The sequence below is a fragment of the Heteronotia binoei genome, chromosome 10, assembly GCF_032191835.1.
Source record: "Heteronotia binoei isolate CCM8104 ecotype False Entrance Well chromosome 10, APGP_CSIRO_Hbin_v1, whole genome shotgun sequence".
NCBI classification, from domain to species: Eukaryota; Metazoa; Chordata; class Lepidosauria; order Squamata; family Gekkonidae; genus Heteronotia; species Heteronotia binoei.
The window spans coordinates 38,350,510-38,378,367 of NC_083232.1; the positions used below are offsets into that span (position 1 = coordinate 38,350,510).

At 40.5% G+C, this 27,858-nt stretch overlaps 1 protein-coding gene across 1 annotated transcript in view; it reads left to right on the forward strand.

Annotated features, from left to right (window-relative positions):
- The first annotated feature begins 287 nt into the window (after positions 1–287).
- MINDY3 (MINDY lysine 48 deubiquitinase 3) overlaps positions 288–27,858 on the forward strand; it is a 41,752-nt gene continuing 14,181 nt past the window's right edge. The window contains exons 1-11 of the mRNA XM_060248425.1: positions 288–469; positions 947–1,265; positions 9,783–9,862; positions 10,551–10,608; positions 11,756–11,929; positions 16,527–16,578; positions 17,886–18,000; positions 20,187–20,260; positions 20,623–20,702; positions 25,082–25,152; positions 27,396–27,476. Coding sequence (XP_060104408.1) covers positions 1,169–1,265; positions 9,783–9,862; positions 10,551–10,608; positions 11,756–11,929; positions 16,527–16,578; positions 17,886–18,000; positions 20,187–20,260; positions 20,623–20,702; positions 25,082–25,152; positions 27,396–27,476 — 882 coding nt within the window. The 5' untranslated portion in view covers positions 288–469; positions 947–1,168. The remainder of the gene's footprint in view (positions 470–946; positions 1,266–9,782; positions 9,863–10,550; positions 10,609–11,755; positions 11,930–16,526; positions 16,579–17,885; positions 18,001–20,186; positions 20,261–20,622; positions 20,703–25,081; positions 25,153–27,395; positions 27,477–27,858) is intronic.

Here is a 27,858-nt window from a genome sequence, read left to right on the forward strand (position 1 = left end):
TTATGGTTTTTACGTTAGTTCCCGAAAGTGTATTTTCTCCACGCACACAGACAATGCTAACCAAACCCGGAAGAGACGGCTGTGTTAATTCTTTGTTTAACACACCTCTTTGAACGCACTGCCGTAACTCTTTCTATCGCACGAATACAGCCTTAGCAGCAAACCCTTCTCCGGCCTCCGCCTTTCTCCACCGATTGGTTCACCTACGTGTTTGTCCAATCAGAATCAGCTCAGCTCTATTGTTGATTGGTCTGTCTGTTCTTCCCTGCCCTTCTCCCCGCCACTATGGACTACTCCGGGTCCTGAGAGGCAGGCCATAATAATGTCGAGTACTGCCTTTGATTAAACCAGAGGTCTGCCTGTCATCGGACTAGTCCAATCAAAATCATTCGTAGTGTCTCCTCCCCCTCCACTATTCAGTATTACTACAGAGACTGAGGAAGGGAGTGTGGAGAGTGCGGACAGCCGGGTCAGTATCGAATAATGTAAATAAACAGCTGAAGGCACGGCCACCCCGGAGACTCCCTTTGCTTGATGGAAAGGCAGAATTGCCAGGGGTCGGGGGCTGATTGGGGGGGGGGGGGATATCTCCCCGGGTTTTAAAAAAAATAAAATCATCTTGGTTGGTAATGACTCAGGAGTTAATTTTTAAAATTATTGTGTGGCGTCACCGGTTTGGTGATTTAATGGGGCTCTCCCCCTCACGGTATAATTGAAACGGGGAGAGGCAGGTTGCCGGGGGGGGGGGGTGTTGCGTCGCTTTGCCCTCTGTGAGGAGAAGCGTCGCTGCTGGTGCTTCGGCTGGGCCGGCCTCTCCCTCCGTCCCTCTCCGGTGCCTGCTTTCCTAGTCTGTGGCTGGGCTGTGCCCGCCGCCTGCGGTTCCTTTCGGGACTCCGGGCTGACGACGCTGCCTCTGCCGCCCCCGCCGCTTCTTGTTCTCCTCCAGGCCTGAAGCCCGCCGTGGGAGCCGCCTCCGCCGCCCCCTGGGACCAGCACCTCGCCCTCCCCGCTTGCCGGTTCTTCTCCTGCCCATGTTCAGGGAACGCGGGCTAGCAGCCGACCCCCAGCCACCGTTGCCGCCTCCTCTTCTTCCTTCCGCCGCCTGGAATCGACTCCGCAGCCGACCGGCCCGAGAGCCGCCTCCTCTGCCGTTGCTTTTGCCCCCGCCATGGCTGATCTGGGACAGGAGGTCGTCCACCTGGTGTGGGGCAAGAAGCCCGGCGCTCACGGCCTGGCAGATACCATCTTCTGTCGCTGGGCACAAGGTATCTGCTCTCCCTCCTTCTTTTCTGCACCCACATCGTTTGTGTATCTCAGCCTTTTACCCCAGATCGCTTCTCTAACCCCCCCCCCCTTTCTAGTTTCCAAAGATGGATTTTAGTATAGTCTTTTCCTTGGGCCTGCAGCTTCTTAAAATGTCTTTTCAAATATATAACTTATATGAAGGCTGAGGTAATAGTGCTTTGTATTTAGTTATATGAAGACCTGAAGCAGAGTCAGGCCATGGTTCATTCAAAGTAAGTATTATCTGCTCTGAGTGGCAGCTGTTTTCCAGGGTCTCAGGTAGAACTTTTTCCTTTCACTTCGTACCTTGAGATGCTGGAGACTGAACCTGGGACCTTCTGCATCTCAAGCAAGTGCTCCTAGACTGAGATGTGACCCTCCCAAATTACATTTTTATCCCACTCGGCATGGCATACATTATTCTTTGTTTTACACTCACAACAACCCTGGGAAGTAGATTAATGTTCAAGGGAGTGACAAGCTCAAGGTGACCCAGTAAGCTTCCATGGCAGAGCAGGGATTCAAACTTGAGTCTCCAAGATCCTAATTCAGCACTCTGACTACTACACCATACTAGGTGAGCAAACACCATATACAGGTGGTTGATCACATGAACATACTTGAAGACCCAAAGCTGCTGTACATGGAGTCAGATTTAAATCCATGTTGTTTGCTCTGGCTATCAGTGGCTCTCCAGGGTGTCTGGTGAAAGTCTTTAACATGACCTGCTACCGGATCCTTTTAAATCCTTTTAGAGAGCTAGTTTGGTGTAGTGGTTAAGTGTGTGGACTCTTACCTGGGAGAACCGGGTTTGATTCCCCACTCCTCCACTTACACATGCTGGAATGGCCTTGGGTTAGTCATAGCTCTGGCAGAGGTTGTCCTTGAAAGGGCAGCTGCTGTGAGAGCCCTCTCAGCCCCACTCACCTCACAGGGTGTCTGTTGCGGGGAAGAAGATATAGGAGATTGTAAGCCGCTCTGAGTCTCTAATTCAGAGAGAAGGGTGGGGTATAAATCCACAATTCTTCTTCTTCTAAATGGCAATGGCAGGGATTTAATTTGGGACTTTCTACATGCAGAGTGGATATTCTGCAGCTGTGCCACAGTTGCGTCCATTCTATGGGAGCTTTTTATACCATAAAATGAGAAGGCCCATCTTTTAGGTTACAGTAATCACACCTTTTGTTATTGTGGGATAATTTCTGTTCCTGTTTATGATTATCTCTGGCTACTTTGTTCCTTGGAGAATAAGAGCTTTACTTTTTCTGCCCCTCCCATTTCTCATCTTGGTTTTAAGAGTCGTGTAACCACTATTTGCCACCTTTAGATGGAGCTGTCATGTATCTGTCTCTGTTCCCTCTCCTGGTCCCATGACCAACTGAGTCATTCCTACTAGTGATGTTTTATTACTGTAAATAAAGCAACGTTTTCCTATGGTTGTTGCTGTTTGTAATAAAACTATTCACCATTGCTTTCATGGATAAAGTCAGGGACCCCAGACTCCCTTATGATGAATATTCCAATCATAGCTCAATGGGTGTTCAGTTTATACAGTACCTTGCTGCATGCTATGTGGTTTATCTGCTTTGACAGGACTGGGAAAATCTCTTGTATCTAGTTACATAGGAAATTGATACTTTTTCCTTGTTCTTACAAGCCACCATCATTAAACTTTGTCAGACTTGAGATCTATCTTTTAGTGTGAACCTTGATAGTTCATTGTAGCCCAGTCTCTTCAGATCTTGGAAGCCACGCAGGGTTGGCCTGGCCTAGTATTTGAATGGGAGACCAAGGAATACCAGGGTCATGACGTGGAGGCAGGCACACCACCTCTTAACGTCTCTTGCCTTAAAAACCCATAATTCAGTTATAACTTAACACAGGACTTTTTTGTGGGTTTTTTATTTGCATATTAGGCCATACCCCTTGACACCAGGTCAGTTGGAATTGCATTCCTGTGTGTTCCTACTTGATAGCACTTTCCACCACCACCACCACCAATTTCAAATAGCATGCTAGAAAAAGCAACGTTGCTTGTTGATGGCTTGCTTGTGAATAATGTAGAAACTTTTCAAGTGAAGATGGTTTTTCTGATTTAAATGTTTATATGCTGTGTTCTGGGAAAAAGGAACTTATGCTAGTGTCCTTTGTTCTGATTCCCAAAATATAAGATGAAAGCAGTCAGTGATTTATTTGATATGTATTTGAAATCCCTATCAATTGAACAATGTATTTGTGAAGGCAAGAAAAGTGAGCCCCCATACAAAAGGTGAAATTTTGTGCAGGTCCATATGACAAATACTGTGGTTTCTCTTCCGTGTATTATTCCGGTCAGGCTATGCTCTGAAGAATTGTTTGCAGCTATCCAATGAATAGAAAATGCTTCCCTTCTATATTTATTAATTTAAGCCAGAGGATAAGGTTAAGATAGTCATAAATGCTATTAGTGTTTCAGGCTCAGCCATCAGTGACATCTGAACATAGTAACAATGTTAAACCACTTCCAAGAGCAAGCTGCATAAAATCGCTGCCAATCACACCTGGCTAACTCCCTGGCAAGTCTACAGGAAAATCACCAATAATGTTGTTGTTGCTGGTTTGACTGATCTATCATCCCTAGTGCCTACAGAAAGCTGTCATGCATGGCAGTTGCCATTAGTGAAATAATTGTTTTGCAGTGAAAAGGTTACTAAAGGAAGGGACAAGGATAAGTTCAATGTTGGTCAGTCAAGAATGCTGCCTTTGTGAGCAATAGAGGCAGATTTGCTTTCTGGCCTGAGGTCGTTTTCGCACTCACCTTCCGCCGGCGCGACCCCCCTCTTCACCGCGCAGGATCTGCGCGGATTTCGCACTAAACGCCGCGGAGCAGCCAGAAAAGCCGGAAGCTCCCGGCGCAAAAGCCGCTCAAACTGAAACCGCCAAAAAGCAGTTTGCCGTTTGCGCAGCTTTTGCGACGAGAGCTTCCGGCTTTTCTGGCTGCTCCGCAGCGTTTAGTGCGAAATCCGCGCAGATCCTGCGCGGTGAAGAGGGGGGTCGCGCCGGCGGAAGGTGAGTGCGAAAACGACCTGAGTGTGTGCTGCAACCTTGTCCTCTTAGTGCCCGACCAGTCATTGGTGATGTATTCGAACAGTAGCAAAACCTGCATTTTCAGTTTTGATTAGAGATATGAAGGCCCAGAAAAAAACCTGGAGAAATGTGGGAAGAAAAACAGGCTTTCCCCCTCTGTGTATGTGGTTTTTTTTTTCCCTGAGGCCTTTCCCTCCCCCTGTTTTTTCAGTGGAAAAATTGGCAGTTTTGAGAAGTAGTGAAAAAAATCCTATGAAATATTTTCTCTTTTAGAATGAATGCAAAGCTTTTTAAGACAAGGTCAGCATGCTGTAGACATATAGAGCTCTTCAATCATGCATTCCTGAACCTAAAAGGATACCTAATATTCATGAAGGGAGCATACTGGGTTCTCATTGTTTCTCAGTTGTTGCATACCTTCTATTGCCTTTTTGACATGACTTGTGGTTGACTTTTTTTGTGTCTTTCTTGAACCATTGTGACACACATACTCTCACTGCCTGGGTTAAAAGTAGTTTGTTGCCCTGTCTTGCAGGAGGGAGAAAAAGGATTAGGAGGAGGTGGGAGAGAAACTGCCCCAAAGTCTCAAAAGAGAACTGAAAGCTTCATTGCAAATTTGGCTTTCTGTAACCAGATGGCAAAAACTAAGGTACATGTGCTAAGATAGCATAGGGTACATTAGTTTGCAATTTTCTCTCAAGTATGGGGTATATTTGCAATTTAGCATGTACAAAGCAAAAGTATTTAACTTTTAAATTCCATAAATGTTAAATATTGCAGTTTTATATGCTGAGTTATAAATTATGTATTTTATGTTTTTAAAGCAATACAGTTAGTTTAGATTTGATAGGACACTAACTATTGCATATATTTCAGTTTCTACCAACATGTCTGCTGTTTTTTTTAATGGCCTCAGCATTTCTGGAAATTTGACATTTCTCATTTTGATCAATTACAAACCTATTTGGAAAACGATGTTCATGTCCAATGTATGGTAACTGTGGGAAATCTGAGGGCTCGTGTGTTACACAGCTGCTTTTTCATTTCTGTCTGTGGGGACTTGGCTTCTGTGTTTGTATGGCTTTGCTTCCTTTTTGTGGTTTGTCTCCACCATTGTTACTGCTGTTGGCATTGTGTTTTCTCTTTAACATGGTCTGTGTTATGTAGGTATGAACGTTGTGATGGTGTATGCTTAATTCAATTGGAGGGGAATGCTGTCTGGTTTTGGTTATGCCATTATTGATCAGCATTGCCAGCTGTGGTGTTGCTTGTTTGTGCCCTGTGCCTCTTCTGTGAATCCTGTTTGTGCTGTACCTGTCATAGAGAGCCTCTAACCTTTTTGTGGACTGTTTATAGGGAAAGGATAAGCTGGGATACTCTGCTTTGTGAGTCTGAATGAGGTCTGAATGTCTAAGTTTAAAGTGTGAATTCAAGGTAATTGTTGCCACCTAGTGCTACCTTTGGTATGTTGAACACATGAAGCTACGTTATACTGAATCAGAACATTGGTCTAGCAGTGTCAGTATTGTCTACTCTGACTGGCAGCAGCTTTTCAGAAGCTCAAGTAGAAGTGCTTCACATCACATAGTACTTGATCCTTTTAACTAAAGATGCCACTGCCAGAGATTGAACCTGGTATACAAATAGATGCTCTGCCACTGACCCCCACCCCATTGTTCCTTTCAGTGGCCAGCTTTCATCCATGTGATCTTTTCACAGTTTTGTACACAGCAATTTCCTTTATTGGCATTAAAGTGTTTTTGTACTGATCCAAGAGAGCAGTTCCATCTTACACCAATATACTCTGCAATGGCACAAGTAACATGCCCAATCATTGTATTGTACAAAACTATAATCCAGTTTTGTACAATACAGTGGCTGGGCATAAGTTATTTGTGCCAATACAGAGTATATTGGTGTAAGATCTGTACAAAAACACTTTAATTCTTGGCTCATCCTAGTGAGATGGCCCTTGAGAAAGGACAGTGTTGTGGCCTTGATGGTATTTCAGATTTCTCATATAATGCAAAATTAAAAAGATGAAACAATATTCACATATGGTTTGTTTTATGTTCACTTTGGCTGACCAAGATTCCAAACAATTTAATTGAAAGTACTTATTACATATAAGTGTTTTGGTTGCTACTGGAAGTAGATGTGGTTCTAAAGACTATTGACAAAGCTTTCAATTGCCAGCATGGTATCCTTGCTAAATGTAACTAAAATATTTCTCAATACAGTCGGTCCTTTTAATTACAACTTGTGATTAACTTTGTGTGTGGTAGACAATTATATGGGTGTTCCAGAAAAAAAGAACTGAAAAAAAAATTCTGGTGCCCGGAATAGTTCATGATCTGAGCTAACATGTTTATTTTGTCTTATGCTTAGCAAACAAAATTTTTAAAATACCCCATGTTAATTAATGACAAATACTCCGTCAGGTAAAAACCCAAATAAAATGTGGCTCTTGATAATGGAAGACTTCAGTCCAGTACAGCAGCAGGTGCTTCCCTTATGCTGTTTAAGAGAAAAACCTGTAACCACAGAAAACTGCTGACACACTGATTCTAGCACACCCAAATAACTGTGCACAATATGCTATGGACGTGATTGTTTGCTAATGTATTTCAACAGTATTATACTCTTCCCCAGAGATCACTGATCTAAGTTTCACTGTTCCTCTCTGTAGCATTACTTGTAATATTCAGTCTGGACTAGAACTAACAATATCATTTCCATCATGTCAGAGGGCAGAGGTAAATAAGAACATTAGCATTGATTTTGAGCTTGGTTTTTATAAGCCTTATATGCATTTGTATATACCTGTATGCTCTTAATTTTATGAAAAAATGAGTGGAAATAGAAGATTTTCTGTGGGAAATAAGGCACTGGAAAATTTTCACACCTTATTTCTGGTAGTATAGACATTCACATTCTCTTTTCCCCCACAATCCTGTGTACACTTATTGATATGATCAGCTACCTCTTCTGTGAAGGCTTGCAAAGATGCCACTGTGGCTTATGTGTACGTGTGGTATAGATCACCCAGCATGTCCATCACATGTGCCAAAAGACAGCCTGTGCTTTTCGCATAAGGTGAAATAGTGTGCTGTAAAATTGGATTAACACCAGTGTTACATATATGTGCCATGTTCTCTTTTGAATACACTGTTTCTTACCTTCCTCATGTTGACAGTGAAAAGTTTTGCTCTTCACTTCTTAACCTCACAGTTTGATTCTTGTTCTTTCATTTTTCTTTCTTTTAAAGCTATAAAGCTATTTCAACTACAATAAGAGCTCTTAAGGCTCATGTTCCCATTTTCTTAATAAAACAAATAACTGAAATAAACATCACTAGGAATGGGCACGAACTGAACCCCAGCTCATGGTTCCTGAACAGACGTTTGGGAAGGGTCTGTTTCAAAGTTCCACAGACTCTCAGTGCAGATTCATGCTGTTTATGGTTCATACACAGGGCAGGAAACAACCCCTGTTTCCTGTTCCCTCCAGAAGCCTCAAAAATAGCTGATTGGTGGGGAGCGTCAGTCAGCTGTTTCATCTGTCTTATGCAGTCCCTTAAAGTTTAAAGGGGCTGCAAAAGACACCCCAAAACAACTGATGGATGGGGAGGTGCACCTTGTCCATCAGCTGTTTCATTCTGTCTTTTGCAGTCCCTTTAAACTTTAAAGGGCTGTGGAAGACACCCAAAATAAGCTGATCGGCTTGGTCCCCACTGCTCAGCTGTTTTTTGGCTTTGCAGAAACCCCTTTTAATGGGGTTTACAGGGCCATGAATCAAACAAACTAGTTTGGCTCATGAATGGGCAATTCGGTTTGTGGTTTGGTTCCTGGCTTGCCACAAACCAAACCATAAACTTGCCATGAACTGAACCACATTTTCATGGTTCATGCCTATTATATGTCATCAGTTCTGGCTTTCTTTAACATTTGTATCTTTTGCTGCCTCTTCCATATAGCTGTTTAAAGAGCTGTTGTGGTCGAGCTTGTTGCAACCTAGCATCAGTATTGCTGTGACACATCTTTAAGTTTTCACTCTAGGAAAAGTTTTTCTCATACTGGTAAAAAAAATACATGGAGCCATTCAGAAACATACGTCAGCAGTTAATATAACATTCAGGGCCTTTTTGGTAGCAGGAACTCCTTTACATATTAGACCACACACCCCTGAGGTAGCCAGTCCTCCCAAGAACTTACAGGGCCCACTGTAAGCTCTTGGAGGATTGGCTACATCAGGGTTGTGTGGCCACAACATTAACCTGTCCTGAGTCCTTGGAATAATGGCAGTGCATGTTTTCTGTTTCCCTGCAGTAATTTGCGAAAGATTATTTATATTTGTAAAACTGCTTCACATCTTAGATACTGAAATGGCATGTGAAACCAATGTCAGCTTTGCTCTTGTTCGGTTTCATGGTCCTATTTAGCCACTGGAAAAGCTAAGTAAATGTGACACATTTGTGCATTCTGCTCACTCTGGTCCCTCCCTTGTGTCAAAACAGTCTCTGAACTGCAAATGACCTACAAAATACAAAGAGTTCAGCACAAAAATGTAGGACAGAGCTCGTTACAGCTGGGAGGAATGCATCACAGGAGGATTTAGGATATCAGTGTAGAGATATAATATTACTTTTTCAGCCCACTCGAGAATGTGCCCTTTGTTGCATACGAACACTTGCTATGTACACTTGTGCAGTCATGAATTGATTGCATCATTCATTTTCTTATACTTGTCTCTAAGGTTTCCCCATGAAATAGTTTGTGTAATCTAGTGCTAGTGACTATTGCAAACATTGAACCAGAAGGACCTGTGGGCAGGAGTAGGTGGGATATCAGTTTTAAAAAAATAAAGTTTTGATACTGGATTTGTTACTTATATTGGCATAAAGGTTATGTGAGTTCAAAGTAGCCTTTCCAGGAAGACTTCAGGAATTACTAAAACTTATAGAAAGGTTCCAGAGCACTGATACAGAAAATAGAAAAGACATTTTGGATATGGAGCTACATGGTGGATTTGTCATTGATCTGACAAGCATCTGGTATACTTTAACTCACCAAAAAGAGTGAATGGCAGAGAAATGAAACCTGTCATTCTCCTAACTCTTGTCATTGTGCTGTTACTTCTCATTCTTATCAGAAGGTAAAAATAGGGACACTCAGAAGGTGAAAATTGGCTACTGTCAATCTTGAAATGGGTCTGATAACTAGAGTAGCTTCCTGAGATCACCAGTGCATAGTATACTGTGACACAGTGAAAACAGCCAAATAGAATGCTGGGGATTATTAGGCAGAGAGGAAATATCGGAAGTAGTACTCTGCAGTTTGGACACTATCAAGGAAAATGTTGCTGATTAGAAGGGGACTTGTGGTGGTAACAGATCTTTGGATACAGCTAATCATTTTGTTTCCTATTCCTAGGGTTTGTGTTCAGTGAGTCAGAACCTACTGCACTAGAACAATTTGAAGGAGGTCCTTGTGCTGTTATTGCACCTGTTCAGGTAATGGCTGGGGTTTTTTATGCCTTTAAGATTTTACCATGCTTTGCTTTGAGAGCTGCCTCAAACATGTTCTCTTGAAGAAGCATATACATTTTCTAACTAAATAAATGCAACAGTGCTCTGTGGAAACTACATACCCCTTATATCTGTATGTCTTTGCCTACTGTTCTTGGCTGGATTGATCTTAAGGCATACACAGGAGGTGGATGATTGACCTAAATTATATTAATATATATGCAGAATAGTCCACTGTAAACAATTCTAGGTTTGAAGCCACGAGTGCTAGTATTTTTGAGTGTTCGTTTAATGCAGTATGTATACTATTTTAGTATTTGTTTTATATAAGTTGTAGACATCGTCCTAAGAACTAGGCTGTCTGTTCTACAGTATTTAGATCATGACAGAAGTAGCTAATATTTCAAGTCCCCCAGGCAAGAGGCAGGTTTGCAGTCCACAGTTAGCTGCCAGATGCTTCATATTTTAAAATGGGATCTACACACGTGTTGTTCTCTTACCATTGTAGTGTCAGTTATAGTAGAGTTTTTATAAACTGTTCAGTTGTTGACAGGAAAGGCTAAAAGCTACATTTAACTTTTAGTAGTGGAGTTTTGAGGTTTTTTTAAAGTGTTGATAGTGTAGTGGAAGAAAAACATTTTATCTGTTTTTTTGATGTGTTTTTAAATATAAGGCATACCTTCTAACGAAGCTTTTTACTTGTGAAAAATCTACCTGGAGACAATGTCAAGGTAAGCCTATTTTCACAAGTATGTTTCATTATTGTGCTTGTCAGCAAATTTTGCTATGCAAAGCTACAGCTCATTCTTAGTGTAATTTTGGGTAATGCTTTGTTACAGTATGTGTCATGAAGGGGCAGATGAGGGATCTAGGCCCTTTAAAAAGCAGTGGAGGGCACCAAGGGACCAGCTGTTCCAAAAACCAGGGACTGGCTGGGAGAGCATTGACTGGGTTGCTAGAGCCAAACACCATGCTGTCTGGGGAGGGTGTGCCCCTAGGTTGGAGGAGCCAGCAAACATGGAGAAAATGGCGACTTCAGGTTGACTCTGCGGTGGTGGGCCCTGGAGGAGGACTTAAGAGTGGACATGGAGAGGACTTGGGTGGTGCAGGACACAAGGAGCAGCACAAATTTGAATGGTTGGCACCTGGAAGGCAGTGCTGAGTAGGCAGCCAAGGAAAGGGAATGGCACAGCTACCTTGGCTGGAAGTAAAATCTGGTTAGCAAACTACCACCATCTCTGTGCGAATGCTTCTGGTCAAATGGGGAATGCAGAGAGTCATTTTCCACCCAACTTGTTAAAGCCTCCCATGATGGGGTTGCAGGTGCCCTGAGTGGGTGTGGATCATAACCCCAAGAGTACACAGTAATTTGATAATACATTTGTACACTAATTGCAGCATTCGTGGATGACTTCAGTGTCCTTGAATTACAGCAAAAATCATCTTAGCAGCTGTCTCATTTACCTCCTATTTCCCACCCATATGTTTTGTCTCTTGCTCATATTGTTGCTCATGCAGGTAATTTTTTTCTCCTTTCCCTGCAGTAACAAATTAATAGGGTGAGTAGGTTTGAAAACATAGCCAGAGAAATTTAAGTAAAGGAAGGAGAAGGCTGTTCTGTCTACCTACTTCTCAGTACTTTAACCTTGCTTTCCTCAGTGTCCTAGAAATGTCCTCCAAGTGAAAAGCTGGGATTGACAGCCTGTCAAATGGTTGGATGGGCAGAAGGGCACCAGTTTTCAACTAGTCTCCTAAGCTAACCTTAAAACTTCCACCAGAAAATCCTGGGTTGGATGGAATAACATTGAATATTGCTAGATGTTTTGCGTACCTGTACTGTGTCAAAACTTTTGTCTGTTTTGACTTTGAACATTTCAGAAGAAGAGCAGAAGAATCTCCTCTGTCATACTCTGTGTGATATTTTGGAACTGGCTTGCTCTGATCATTCAGAATCCTACTGTTTGGCAACATGGCAAAGAGGAAAGACAGCTGAAGAAACTGCTAGTATTTCTGATAGCCCAGCTGAAACAAGCCGACAAGAGGAGCAGCCCTGTAAGCTGTCTTTTCTAACATGATTCCAAAAAGCACTTTACATTTTTGCAAAGGGCTTATTGTAGAATATTACTTTTCATTGTACTTTGGACAGTCTTCTTTTTCATCCTGAGGCTGGTAGGTTTTGTTGTGCTTCAGAAATTAAGCTCCAGTTCAGTATAGCTAGTGCTCATTTTATTGCTTTATTTATTAAGTTCATGAATGCTGTTTGGCTTAGTATTACATCCCATTTATGATACCAAGCAAGCCACAGTTCTTGATGATATTTAATTAATTGGTTAGATTATTAATGTCTAAGACTTTAAAATAGCTAACAATACATAAAATATTACAGCTGGAAGAAACTGTATGTGGCAAGCACCATCTTAGCAGAGGCACTCTTAACACATGAAATGTCTGAGATGTCACAGCAGTCCTGTGTGCCCCATCTAAAAACAAAATGTGCTTTCTTACTGGATTTAATTGGTTAATTCACTGTATGTCAGTAAAATCTCTTTCACTGGAAAACAAACTATTAAAGATGTATTTTATTGAGGGAGTCAGATGAAGACAGTTTGTAGGAAATGTATAACCCTTGAGCTCTTTTGGCTGACTTTGCTATAGCTTTGTGATCAGTATGGAGACCATTAACATTTCTTTTAAACTTCCCCTGCAGCCCAGCCCATTCTGCAGTGTGATGTTGGATCATGCTGAAAGGCAGGCAGAAGTTGTTTCAAGGAACAATAATGCAAACACTGTTTTGCATTTGATCAGCATTGAACTGTTGGATACTCTTGTCAAAACCATTTCTTCCAAACAAATAAATACAACTTTTAGTTCTGTTACCTGAACTAGTAAACCTTCCCTGCTCAAATAGAATATCAGTGCAGATCAAAATATTCTTACTCTGGACTTACAGCTAGCTTGTGGTATTCTATAAATCTGATTCCATTAACTTCTTTTCATATGTATTTTTAGTAAAAGAAATAACAAGAACCATATAAGTAGCTACTGCTTCTAATATAGCTGCATCTATGTTGTAGTTGATTATTAATATTACATGTACAGCTTCCTCATATCCATGTATATATGGGAGTAAATCTTGCTGAACTGAGTGGACACTGCTTCTGAGCATGTATACGTAGTGTTAGAGTCTTAAGAGTACAAGATTTATCATATGTTGAATGGAATGCATATTTATAGTATTATAAGGGAACTAGATAGCAAGGAATATTAAAGGACCAACACTTTTTCAGAGTCTTACGAAACTGGACCAATAGGAAAAGCTCAATACTTCATATCCTGAATCATATCATCATATATTCTAATAGTATCATCAGATACCTCATTCAGCAGAAGGGAGATTTTTCTTCAAACTTCTGGGACTTCCAGAAAAATTTTAAAACCTGGGGGAAGTGAAGGAGTGTAAATCCCCCCAAACAGAGGAGTGTTGTCTATGCATGTGCAGACAGTGTTTCTCTGTTGTAGTGATGAGGGGAAGCTGCTGTTGGCAGCCAGCAGCAGTTCTTCGGCTGAGCAGTGAGGGTGGGAGAAGAAGTTGCAGCTTCTCTGCTGTCACTGCTCCCAGGCCCAGCACAGTTGCCAGCATTGCTGCAGTCACCTGTCAGGACTGACATAACTCCTTGCCCCCTCCATCACTGAGCACAGCATGGCTCTTGGCGTTGTTGCCATCACCCTCTAGAACTGCCCAGTTCCCTGCCCCCTCACTATGACCACCACTGGGCCCAGCATGGTTCTCAATATTGCCACTGTCACCTTTTGGCCCCAGCTTAGCTGCCCCCCTTGTAGCCAGTGCCACCCTCAGCCCAGTATGGCTCCCTGCACCCCACACTGTTGGCACTGCTTCTTTCTGGGCCCTGGAGCAGCTTCTGGCATCTCTGCCATTGCCCTCTGGACCTGTTGCAGCCCCCTAATGCCCACAATCCTGCAAGGTACTTGCAGGTTCCCGCTTCTAAGTATGTATTTTCAGAATGGCTACCATTTCATATGAAATGACCAGGTTGACTCTAGAACATGTGTATTCTTTGTTGTGCACTCATATTTGGTAAAACAATTCTTAATGGCAAGTTCCTGGTTACATAGAATGACCCCATAAAACGCAATGTAGAAATTGTTGTATCTGAGTACATAAAATGGGATGCAATGGAACTTACTATGCAGCATTTCTTGCATTGAATAAGGATAAACAGCTGTACTGACTGGAGCTGTTAATAGGCAAATCCTTGCTTCTAAACAAGATTATAAGCATTTTGTCATTCAGGCATATTAATATTTAACACAAAGGTTTTGGTTTTGTCCTTTAACACATACTAACATGGAAGCCTCTACAGCATATTGTACAGTTGCGGGGAAGGAAGGCATGTGTATGTGAAAAATGGATGGAATGCGGTGTTAGTAAAGCAGAGGCTTAAATTAATTATTTATTCATTCATTTATACCCTATCTTTCTCCCCAGTGGGGACCCAAAGTGGCTTACATCATTCTCCTCTCTGTTTTATCCTCACACCAACCTTGTGAGGTAGGTTAGGCTGAGAGAGTGACTAGCCTAAGGTCAACCAGAGAGTCCCTATAGCAGAAGTGGGGATTTGAGCCTGGGTCTTTCAGAAACTAATCCAACACTCCTAACCACTGGCTCTCCAGGATCCAAGGCACCATACACAGATTCAAGCTATATACAGACTTCAGCTTCCCTCTTCTATTGGTCCCCTGTGTGTTTCCAAAAGTGAGAGTAGGGCAGCCCTGAGCAGAGCTCTGTGAGGTGCAGCCACTAGCCCACTTCCACCCATCGTATATGTGCTCTGAGCCTGGAGTCTTCTGTAGTTGATGTTTCATAAATGATGAGATGCTGCTTTATATTTTATGTGACTTTGAAAGTGGAAAGAGGACTGACATATCAGGATTGCTTTACTGAGTTCAAGATGTATAGATGTTTAAAATACATTTTTAAAATGCAGGGTGTAAAGTCAGTGAAAACCTTTGTTAATTTACATGCAGCAAACGTGAAATTGTGGTCCCTAATCTAATATTGAGTGGAGTTATAAAACATTCTGTGATGTATGTTTGGAGTTGCAGAATGCCAAAGTTGAGACTTCAGTCAATTGGGGCTTTTATCAAAATCTGTCTTGATATTTCAAGTTGATTTTTTTCTTTTATATTTTTTACAAATGCTGAATCTGGCCACTGTAGCTTGATTTATGCTCTCCTGATTTACTCACAGACTCTTTCTTTAAATAGTGTTTGTGTTCATTTGATCATAATTCACCTCTTTACATATTATCTCTGCCATTCTCCTTGGTTTAGTAGTGTCATCATGAAACTGGCAACAATAACTGACCTACCTATTATCACTGTGAAGTCTGCTTGTTTCATCTGCTTTATTTTTGTGTTCACCATCAACTGATAATAATGCTCATTTGCAGGTTCACAGATTCCTTTATATCATTATTCCCTCAAGCTGTTTTCTTAATTTTTAATTCCTGTTTGATGCAGTAGGCACTAGGCAAATGCAGAGCACCTTTTATTAAGGCCTACTGTTCATACCATTCACTTTTCCAAAATAAGTGTCTATTGCACTAAATGTCATTTAACAGTTCTTATGCCTTCAGCCTCCCAAAACATGTTTTTAACAGGCATACTTTTTGCTTAGGTCAATGTTAAGTTTTCTCACTGAAGATTAAACCAAGTTAAACTAATGTCTGAGGAGATGTTTCTTTGTGTAACCTAAAGCATAGAAATTGCAGCTTTTAATTTTTTTCTCTATTATGTGTTAGACTTTTACTCAAGTTAATCATGGCAGTGGTTTCTTACACTCATTGCTTACTTTTTGGCCTTAAAACATTTTTATGAAAGGCCAGCAAGCTTACGTGTGTATCTTCACTTCTTATTGTTTACCTGCATAATCAGCAAGCATTGCCCATTTTCCTTGTTCCCAGAAAAATCAGTTGCTATTGTGCAGACACTTGTACATGGAGGGGGAAAAAAACTTTTTTAGGTTTTTCAGGATATGAGGAAAAGGGTGATATAAAGTCTTGTAGAACCAGGAAAGGTATACAGTGCTCTATTTTTTCTTAGCTCTTGGCTTACCTAATGTGCTTAAGTAGGAAAGTCAATAATAAAGGAAGACAAAGGAATGTCTAAATAACATATGATTCATTATTTTGCAGAAAACAGTATTTAGATACTAAACTAATTAGAAAATACAGTTATGCTTGAAACTGGTCTTGATAACTATGCTAACTTGACCTATAGAAAATCTATTTAATCAGCAGAATTATGTGTTTGGTATGCTTATGCTTAGTGATTTATATATGGCTAAATAGTTTTCAAGGTTATTGAACTGTAGTGGTTTACTAGTCTTGACAGTATTCTGGTACTGAGTGATTGCTTATGCATCCAGTTCCCTGTATGGCAGAGTCCTAGATGAGTTGTGTTAACCCAGTTTCTGCCACCTAGCTTTGCATATGGAAACTTGACCAAAAGAGGGGTGGGGTAGGGTGGAGTTAATACATGCAAGGCTTTCAAAGTTTTCTAGCTTGCTGTGTGTTTCTTGTGTCACTTTTTGCCATGTGTAGCGCTGAAAAGTGTCTCTTGTGTATAGCTGCCTTGGCTGTCGAAGAGCTTGGCTTTGAGCGATTTCATGCATTAATTCAGTAAGTAATTTGTTGGAACACTAAAAATACACTATATGCAACAAAACAACTTTGTGAAGTTAGAAGCCCAATGCAGTTATCTTAAAAGTTGTTAATTCAGGTTTAAAATCTATCTCTAATTAGACTGTAGCAAGAATCAGATGGGTAGCTGTGTTGGTCTGAAGCAACAGAACGAAGTTTGAGTCCAGTGGCACCTTTAAGACCAACAAAGTTTAATTCTTTGTATAAGCTTTTGTGTGCATGCTTTTAATAAAGTGTGCATGCATGCACAAGCTTATATGCAGAATTAAACTTGATGGGCCATACTGGTGCCACTGGACTCAAATTTTATTCTAGACTCTAGCAAGCCGTTATTTTAAAACTGAAAAGTGTGATAATCTGTACTCAGATCTGTACTCTTAACTTGATTTTTTGGAAATAATAAAAAGTTGAAATTTAGAAAAAACAACTTGATTTTTGTGGCTGTCATAGTACAGCCCTTTGTTCCCAAATTTTTAGCACTCATTAGTGGATGTATAGCTAAGCTATTAAAATGGTCCTGAAAGGGATATTGGTCTTTGAGCCATAATACTTAGGGGGGGGGGGGTAATACATTTAATCAAGGAAAGTGCTCATTTCAATCATGAGCAACATATAATTGTTCACAAAAATTTCCACACTTCTATCTGATTTCATGAAGCACAACATCCATTTTCTAGTTGAGTCTTTACTACAAGAAGCTTCTGAATGAAGCCTCATAGCACCATTCTTCTGTAAGGAGAGCAGGCACCTGTGCACATACTGTCCAATTAGGTATGTTGGGTGTTGTCTTAAGCACAGTAGTATGTGACTGTCCTTCTGTGCTTGTTCTCCAATCTAGAGTCAAAATTCTGGTATTCCTTGTCTTTTATTAACATTGTGGTAGTAAACATATTCAGAAGAGAAAATGCTTGCTGGGTCTTTTACCAGTGAACGCAAAATTTAGAATAGCCATTGAGAAATGTTGGTCATCTAAATAAGAGCTATCAGTTTTCACGATGAGGACCACATAAGAACTTTGTTGACAAGACATCTCAATACTTAAATTCTTACACATATTGGTGCATTGATAACATTAGTAATGTGTACATGAAAAACAACATGATGTAACCTCTGTTTTTCTCCAGTAGGCAGTTGCTAATGAATGTGTTGCAAGTACATTAACTGCAGATATTCCTGCATGCTCTCAGCATTCTTCATTTTGGTTTTAGTCAATTATATACCAAGTTAAACTTTGTAGTTACTGTCAAACTCCAGCAAACTAATCGCCTCTTCTTTTTAATCTTCAGCAAGCAATCATTCTCAAGTTTTCCTGATTTCAAAGATGCAGTTTGGAATCATTATTCAGTCTGGGCAAACAAATTTGGAGTATTGCTTTTTCTATATTCTGTGATACTGACTAAGGTTTGTTAAAATCAAATGTATGTATGTTATAAATGAATGTCTGAGAATGCAAAATGGTTTAGATTACAAATCTCTTTCATATTAATCATAGCATACTAAGCCTTGAACGTAAATACATATTATTTAAAATTAAAAACATCATCTTCTTGAAATGATAAGCTCTAAGAATTTATTTTCTGAAATTCACTTTATCTCGCCCATCTTCATTTATGTAGAAATTTCGAGTTTCCTTAAACTACTGTTGTTGGCATTGAGGTTATGTGGTTTGAGAGGGAGGGCAACAGTGTGTGTGCAGTACATAATATGTGAGTGGATGTCCATGATGGGTAACTGGATAGAGCAAGTACAACTTCATCCATCCTGAATTACAACATCCTCTAATCCTTTCTTTTTGGCTTTAGTTTGACTTTATTATTGGTACCCAGCAATTGTATATCTTTACAATTACCTCAGACAAAAGCGCTACTAGCAGTAGTCCACAAAATTCGACTGGGCTCTGGTAGTCAGGGCTTTTTTTGGTGTAGAAAAAGCCCAGCAGGAACTCATTTGCATATTAGGCCACACCCTCTGATGCCAAGCCTTGTTGGTGGTTAAGTATAATTTTCTACCAATTTACTGTAGAGTACCATAAACATATCCTCGAAGGATTGGACTCTGTGTTAATGGTGTTAATGAAGGGGAAGAGAAAAGCCTTTCATTCTATTGGGAAGACATATTAAAACTGTCATACAACAGGGTTAACTAACCCCTATTTGCCATGAATTTGTCTGATCTTTTAAAAATAAACTAGTGGCCATTGCTACATCCTGCATTACTCTGTTACACAAATAACCACTCTTTATACAGTCTGGTTCCTCTGGATAACTTCCTGCTTCAGCATAATAAAGCTTGACTCAGTCCTTATGGAGTTGGACCTCAGATGCTGCTGGAGAGCACAGAACAAAATCTGATTTATAACTTAGTCAGAACAAAATCTTATTTATAACTGAGGGCACAGCCAGAGCAATAGTTGGCACTGTTAGGGACATCAGTAATGACAAAGCCAGTCTCCTGACCCCATGGGCCATCTACAGCTGAAAGATCTCACTGCCCTCTGCCCCCAAGCCCTTTCATTTCAGAGTAGACACCACAGCCAGACTTGTCATTGTTTATACATGTTCCTGTGAGGTGAGACACAGTGAAAGAAAAGGGGATTTCAGCAAGACGAATGAGGCTGAAATGATCCTACTTAGAACCTGAGTGAGTGCCTAATGGGTTGCAGGATGATGCAGAGATCAAGGTGTGCGGGATGAGAAGAGCAGAGGAGAAAGTCAGGAGACAGGTGGCTGGCTAGAAGCTAAGCATAGAAGGTATGGCAGGAAAAAGAGCCACCAGGTTGGAGAGACTGGAGTAATAACAGGTGGAACCAGGCAAACCTCAGGCCAGGCAGCATCTATTTGCCCCACTGCTGTTGGTCCCCCTCCCATATACTTGCTGGCCTACTTCACCCTTTCCTGTGCTTGATGATAGGGGCAGCGACTGGAGGAGCTTAAAGCTTTGAGTGGGGGTAGAAAGTGATCTTCCCTGTGGAAATGGGCTTCTTCACTGTAAATATTTAGTAAATCATTCCATGCTGAAGCAAGAATAAATCTTCCCTCTTCCATGCCAATTTATAGCCTCCTCTTGTATGGCTCTCCCTGTCCTCACATGCTGCAGCAAATCTGGTCTCCCCTACCCTCTATGTTCTTACTCCCTTTTGCTGTTGTTGGAACCTGTAGCTTTGCTGAAATGTCTTCTAGTGTTTTGGCAAGTGGTTTTACACTGCCTTGACTGTTAGAAAGGCTTGGTTGTTGACAGGCTTTTTTTGTAGCAGGGTCTTCTTTGCATATTAGGCCACACACCCCTGATGTAGCCAATCCTCCCGGAACTTACAATAGGTGCTGTAATAAGAGCCCTGTAAACTCTTAGAGCATTGGCTACATTGGGAGGTGTGGCCTAATATGCAAAGGAGTTCCTGCTACAAAAAAAGTTGATGCTTTGATTGTTGAAATTTGTCAAAAAGTGAAAGGAATAACACTTCTTTCTGATGATCACCTGTGGCAGAAATTAAGTGTTGGGTGTTTCCTGTCTTTAACAGGGATCATAGTAGAAAAATGTTTTTGGCAGGAACGTGTCAGTACTTAATGAATACTTGTATTTTATAATAGGGTATTGAAAACATAAAAAATGAAATTGAAGATTCGACTGAACCATTGATAGATCCTGTTTATGGTCATGGAAGGTATGTTTTGTGTGATCTTGTTTTTAACCTTAATTGACAAGTGAACTGAACAAATTGGATGTCTTTAAGAAATAGGGTTTTTTTAAAAAAAATTATAGCAAGTGATTTTTTCCCATGTCATCCTGGGGTGTCTTGTCAGATCTCTGTTACCTTGTAACTCCTGTTCAGTTGTGTTTAAGGCCCCTTCTTCAACTAGATAAACTGCACTGGATGCCCCTGACCATGTGAACAACATCCATGTGCAGTTTACTATATCTTATAAACACTTATACTAATGGTATTACTGCTGCAGTTTTAGTGCTGCTCTGAATTAACTTGTTCAGAAAACATATTTGCAAATAAATACTTTTTTTTTCATATAGTCAAAGTTTAATTAATCTCCTGTTGACGGGACATGCTGTTTCCAATGTCTGGGATGGAGACAGGGAATGCTCAGGAATGAGTAAGTTTATAATTGATTATCTGGTTATTGCATGACAGAAATGATTGCATTCTAAAGAGCTGATTCCCTTCAGATGTGTAAATGACGCACAATTCTTATAAATTAAATTAAAACAATTGTATCCTAGGAATGCATGTACTTCTTTCTTTTTCTGGGTATTGTCGTCTTGCTTCATTACACTCTGGCTATCATCCTTACTGGGAGCAAATAATGTCCATTAGGTTTTTCTTTGCTGGCTAACACATTATTAAATATTTGAGTGAAGCTTTGCATCAGGATTCTGATGAGAGGCTTAGTTCTACACAGTTAAGGGGGGTTGAATATGAAGGGCACCTGCCTCAACATTGTTACCATCATAGGAAGCCAGTTGAACAAAATTATTCAGTCATATACTAGTTCCTCAGTACTGTTGCTGTGCCCCCAGGCTTCAGTTTACCCCCAGCAAAAGCAGTTGTTTTCCTACCAGTTGCTCCGCAACGTGTAATTCCCTCTAGTTCTCACAGTTTCTTTATCCTTAAAAGACAGCATCACAAAGCCATGAGGGGAGCTGGAGGGAGTCGCACTTCAAAATGTACCCGCATAGCAACTGGTGGGAAATCAGTCGCTTGCACCAGGGAAAACAGAAACCTGGGGGCAGAGCACGGGTAGTAAGAAATCGGTCATAGTTTACACCATGGACTTTGTTCACTGACATCAGGATACCTCCCATTTTAAACCCTCATGCAGATTCAAAATCGAATTGATATTTCTGCCTTGTATACTTTTTTTATATTTCTGCCTTGTATACTTTTGCTTTTTATTTGTTGAGTTCAAGATGCAGAGGGACGTGCAGGATACACTTTGCACTTCCAGAGTTTTGTTTGTTTGTTTCATCCTTTGTATTCTGGCTGCAGAATCTCCTTTTGTCCTCTTCCCACCTGTCCATTGGAGAATTTTCCTTCCTTGTTAACACTGAGGATTCATAGTTTTAGAATACAAATATTTGCTTGTATTGAAAATTGTATACAAATCAGCCATTCAGTCCTCTCACCAATGACATGCAGTCTGAAAAATACCATAAATTTAGCTAGCTGATAATTCTGTGGGAATATGAAATAATGGATGATTTCAGGAATATCTGGATCACTTCAGTTTGCTTTTTCCTGACTTGTAGTGGTGTTGAAGCCTGCTTACAAATATATGCCCATATTTCACAAAATAAACACCTATTCTTTTTCTTACATCATGGACATGGCCCTACTAGTTTGCTTATGCAAGAGGAGGAAGCTAAGAGGGACAGCAGGCAGGGAGCATCCCACTGCAAATTGCCGGATCATTTTCTCACATAAAGCATGTGTGTGCTCTGTCATAAGCACATGTATAATTAGTTAAATAATTCATGGGTGTGCTCTGCCTGTAAAAGCATGGGTGTGCTTTTCCTATAAACGCACACATAATTAGTGAAGTACTTCTGTGGAAATTCTGTTTTATAAAAACAGCCATTTTGAAGGTAGAGTGCAGCACAAAGAATGATGGTGTTTGGTCGTGGTTTTGATCATTTTATCTCATTAACCAATACGCTTCATTTCAAGTGAAGTTTTTTGTTCCTTGATTAACCACAAGATGGCAGTAGGGCCTAAGAAAGGAAAATATTTGTGGCTGAAAGACTCAGAAGGGGGGAACTGTAGTGTCTTGAACGCCATTAAATAGTGATGGAATCTATTTTACAAGTTCAGGTGCCCATTTCACACAGGGCAGGCTTGTAACATCTCGTTACCACCCACTGATCAGCATTTGAATGTTGTGATAAGAGAGCCAATAGCAGTTTGATGCAATCAAGCTTGTGTGACAGCTTGAATGAGAGAAACTTGTCAGAATCTGGCCTAAGACATAGGCCTAAATGAACACAAGCTATTATAATGTGGCACTGTTTTTTAACTTGTCATTCCACTGAGATTCTCTTCCCAGAATATTACCTTATATAGCCATTTGGTTATAAGCAAATTAAAAGAGAAGGAATGGGCTAACTTGAAAATATAATAATGTGGATTGTTTTGTCTTCCTAGAAGGAAATCTGAAATTAACAATGGGGGGGGGGCTGGAATTCAGCCCACAGCGTATGACAACATTGTCTCCTCAGATAAACATGTATTTCAACTATACAGAAAGTAGCTGTAGAGCAAACAGCATATTAAATGCAAATTTGTATAATTACTGGAGGCTGCCTTTTTTCTTTTTCTTTTCTTTTTTTGTAATGAAAAGTGGCTTCAGGAGAGGCCTGTTTAGGGTAGAATGACTGCTTTATAAACTGCTCAATACCTTTTCTACTACAACATTTCCCCAGCTGTTTCTCTCCCCCTACCCTTATGGGATTCCGGATGCATGGTTGCTCTTCCAAAGCATCCATTTTTAAAAATTATCATCATGGCTTCCTTTTTTACACTCACAGCTGCTGTAAAGTGTCGCTTTTTTCTAACACAAACTGAGACACTGCTGGTGTAAAGCTGGCTCTTTGATTAACAAAGCAAAAGCAAACCTCTAATGAAGCCTGGGCAAGGGAAAAAAGTATTTCATTGCCACTGTGCACATAACCAGCATTGTGTGAGCTACATGTGCTTCATTAGCACACCAAAAACCTATCCTGTGCTGTTGTACTGGCATGCTAATTAAGCATGCATAACTGCTTTGTGGTCCAGGTTTAACAAACAGACACATGCAAAGTCATATCAGTAAATTTACAGGCATATAAAAAATTGGTTGTGGGCTCTCCCCCCCCCCTTCCCTTAAGCAGTTTTCAGGACTGACCACAGTTAAAGCTAGCAACAGGAGCTGGAACCATAATTGAAGTGGACTTCAGATACCTGTGCAAGAGAAAACTTGGCTAGCCTGAAGTACAGTTAATGTCTGTATCAACAAACTGCTTAACTGCACTTTGGAGTGAAGAAGGTTCTTTTCCCTTAGGGGGATGGAGGGGGCAGTCCTTAGTCTTGCTTCCAACTTGTGCAGCGCAGTTAGCATGGTGTCATAGCTATATGGTGTATTTACTGAATATCTTGCCCATATAACTTTGTTCATTGCACATGAAAACAGCAGCCCAATAGTGAAATGGAAATTAGGGGTGATCATGAACTGAATTTTCAGTTATGTTTTACCCCAGAACAGGAATAGCAGATTTCAACCAAGGGTTAGGAGGCAGAGATGAAAAAAAATAAAGGGAAGATATGTCTGGGAAAGCCACTAGTTTTTAGGGCAGTAATGAGAAATGGGTATCTGCAAGCTAATAGCAAGGAAGGACTAAGGGGCATGAAGAAGACTTTCATGGATGTCATTCCAATTTGCATGGGCAGGATAGTTTTTTGTTACATGCCATTGAGGAGTGGCATCCTTTCCCTGCTATTGCTGTGGACTGAATTAATTACACTGCCTGCTTAGATTGTGGTGGTGGTGTTTTTTCCTAATAGTTCAGAATTCTGCCTAAATAAGCTTCCGTCTCCACCATTGATACTTTAGGTAGCAAGTCAACAACATTCACCTAGAAGCTGCTTTTTGGGTTCTTGTTACATTGAATTGTGCCACCTTACATTCTCTATTCTCATGTGTGCATCATTTGTGAGGACCATTAAACATGGTGCTCTTGAAGAATGGAAGAAGTTGAGCCTTTGCACATTAGGACAGGATAGGATAGGATAGAATAATGCGCCCTGACCTGGATAACCCAGGCAAGTTTGATCTTGTCAGATCTTGGAAGCTAAGCAAGATCTGCACTGGCAATACTTGGATGGGAGATTTCCTTAAAACACCAGCAGTTGGGAGGATGGGGCAGTCTTTAGTCAGCCACCTCTCTAAATATCTTACGGGCTCCCAGTGAGGGTCAGTCACCAGAAATCACAATGACTTCCAGATGCAGACACACACACATGTGCACATACATATAAAAAATACAAGCACTCCCCCCCCCAAAAAAAATATAGAAAAATGCATGACTTCTCTGCTTGCAGACGTTTTATGGAGGGGCTTGCATGGAGTTAAACAGGCACATTTTGACAGCTCTGGTAGCTCTGATGTGTTCCTGAATTCAGAGGAATTTTCTTTAGCCCTGTGTCCAATCCTTCTCAGAAGGAACTTTCAGCAAGCCAACTTCCTGCAACCACCAATAGCTAATGCTAACTTTATGTTCAGTGCAGAGGTCAAATTGGACTTTGGAAGAAAAATGCTGTTTTGGAAATGATTTTTTAGTTCTTGGCTTTGTGTGATGTGTTCTTAAAAGTTCAGCATTTTTCCTTTGTTTGCTTTAAGCAGAATGCTTTCTAGACTGGAGTGTCATGGTTGGTTTGAAGGAAGTAAACAAAGTAGGAGTCAAACTTGGACAGTTCTAATACGAAGGTTTTGTTTCTATACAGAACTGCTTGGAATTCATAAGCAAGCAACTGTTGGGTTCTTGACACTTATGGAATCTCTAAGGTACTGCAAGGTAAGCTTAAATTACCTGATGGAAAATTCTGGATGATATTAGAATTGGGTAGTATATATTTTTTGAAAATATGGTAATTGTCTACAACCTTGAAGAATTGTCATAAGAGCAGCATGTGACATGCACCACCCTTTTCTTTATTCCGATCAATCCCGTTTCTTGCTTCAGAACAAGTTACTTAGGCTCTAATATATCAAAAACTTGAACCAGCATGAGGAGAGGATTGGATATGGTTGTGTATGTAATCTCTGATTGGCCTTGAAGAATTGTGCCCATTATATTTGATATAACAGTCCTTTCAAATCATGTTTTGTGAAGAATTGCAATTGGTTTTCGCCACTCCATCCTTAATCAGATGTCTTTTTTCCTTTGCCAATCAAGTGAAGACCAAGGCTACCATCACACTGAATTAAAATACTGTATTGACAGATCTGTTGAAAGGCTAGTTGTATTTGTCATTTTCTTCAAGCCAAATTAGTTGGGCAGAGATTTGATGCTGTTTGAAGCACAGCAGCAGTGTCCATGGGGACTGCGATATGGCCTGGAAAATGTCTTGTGTTTTAATAATGGAGATGTCAGCCACTACATACCGTGGTGCCTCACGGAGACCATGTGCACAGTGATGTCATGTCTACTAGTGATGATGATAAGCATATGTTGCACAGAATGTGTTGCTACCTTACAGGTTCAGTGGTGAAGTCTGGGTTATTTTCCTTATGGCAGACACTAAGTTTGGGAACTAGGCAGAGCTGCTAACCTGTCATCATTTGGTTCTGAATGTAATGATTGTTGGGATCCCAAGGGCCGGGTATTTGCATTTCTTCAAGGTTTTGTTTTGTTTTGTTGTTGGTTGTTACTTTAATCTAGTACAACACCCTTTTCCCACTCCTGCAATACAGTCTTCTTACTTCAAGACTTTTTCCTTTTGCAGGCAGCCATTCTACAGTTTTTTAAGCTATATTTATTGAATCCATTAAAATATTAACATGCTATGGAATGTCACATTTAACAAAGTTATGCTAGTTGGTAGTAAATATTGCTCCCTCCTGAGCTGCATGCTTGTGATTATCATGCAAGTATGAAATTTGATGAGGGATTATTTATTTACATTATAGGCTGCCTTCCTCACTGTGACTCTAGAGGTATTACACAGTGTAAGTCAATTTAGTCATTAGGATGAGGCACCTAATAAGCATATGGGCTAGGATTACAGATATCTGAAGCAAAGCAGAAAGTACTACAACATGATGTGCTAAAAATACAGATGGAGTTTATGTAAACAGAAAACTGCAGCGAGAACAGTCTAGTACATAACAACGAATGGGTAGTACCTACTATACTTGGTCCCAGTTCCTTCACAAAAGCATCGTCCTGAACCATTCATTATAATATAGCTCTATTACCTTATCCATTTGCAGCCAGAAGGCCTTACTCAGATGAGCCAGGTTGTTGTGGTAGAGCACAGGAGAAGAGGTGTTCTTGCAGATATGAGGATTCAAGGCTACAGAGGGTTTTGTATGTGATAACCAGGACCTTGAATTGAATCCAGTAACTGATGTACACCAAATGGAGTAGCTGCAGAATTGGTGTCATATACATGCTCTTCCTAGCTCCCAGTGATAACAGAGCTGTGAGTGACATTAATCCCAGGAATCACAATTTGTTAAAAGCAATGTGTTAACTGTAGGGTTGGTTAAAACTTTGGAGATATATAATTTGATATATTTTTAATGTTGATTGTAAGTGAAACATTTGTTCAATAAAATTCTTTTTATAAAACAAAACTTTGGCGAAAGCCTTGAAACCACACAGGCTATGTCTGGGAAAACTGAGATGATTAGGGCAAAGTAGCCAGGGAAAGAGTGGAAAGAAAAAAGGCTCTGTGCCCTACATGGCTTACAGTTTTCATAACTGTGCCCCCCCCCCCCCAATTAGCCTTTGCAGCAACTTGTCCACAACTACAAATCCAAGCTAAGGATGCAGTCCTATGAACACTTTCCTAGGAGTAAACTCCATTGAGTGAAATGGAGCTTAGTTGCAAGTAGACTTTAGAATTGATCCCTGAAATTTGCAATGCAAAATACGCCTGTGATTTGTCAGGTGTTCTTCTGTTTATCTTTTCAGTTGTGGTCATGTGTATTTCAAATTTGAAGTTGCATGAGTGTAAAATACTTACAGTCCAGTTTATTTTGGGACTCAGGATTATTCATAAAGTTGGTGAATAATTCTTACTTCTTTTAAAGGTTGGTTCCTATTTGAAGTCCCCTAAATTCCCTATTTGGATACTTGGCAGCGAAACTCATCTCACAGTCTTTTTTGCCAAGGTAGGATTCCTTTCTGTTTGTTTCATCACTTTAGGCCAAATAACAGGCATTTTAAGTCTGTAGTTCGTATCTTTTTAGGATATTTGCACAAAACAGTGCTGAAGGTTATACAGAACTTTATTGTAACTGGTAGGGAACATTTTGATCTAAGTGTGTTGGATTTCTGAAATAATGTTTTCAGCAGCTCACTCAGCTTGATAGAGAACATGACCAGGCTCAACTTTGGAATCTCCTGGATAGCTGCTCTGTGGCTAGGAATCAAGTCCCAAATATCCTTCCTCATTTTGTTTGGGGAAAACCATTACCATATATGGATATTTGTACAAAGCCCACATGTCAAACATTGCAGTCTATAATTTCTTGACCATGGAAACAAGTTTGT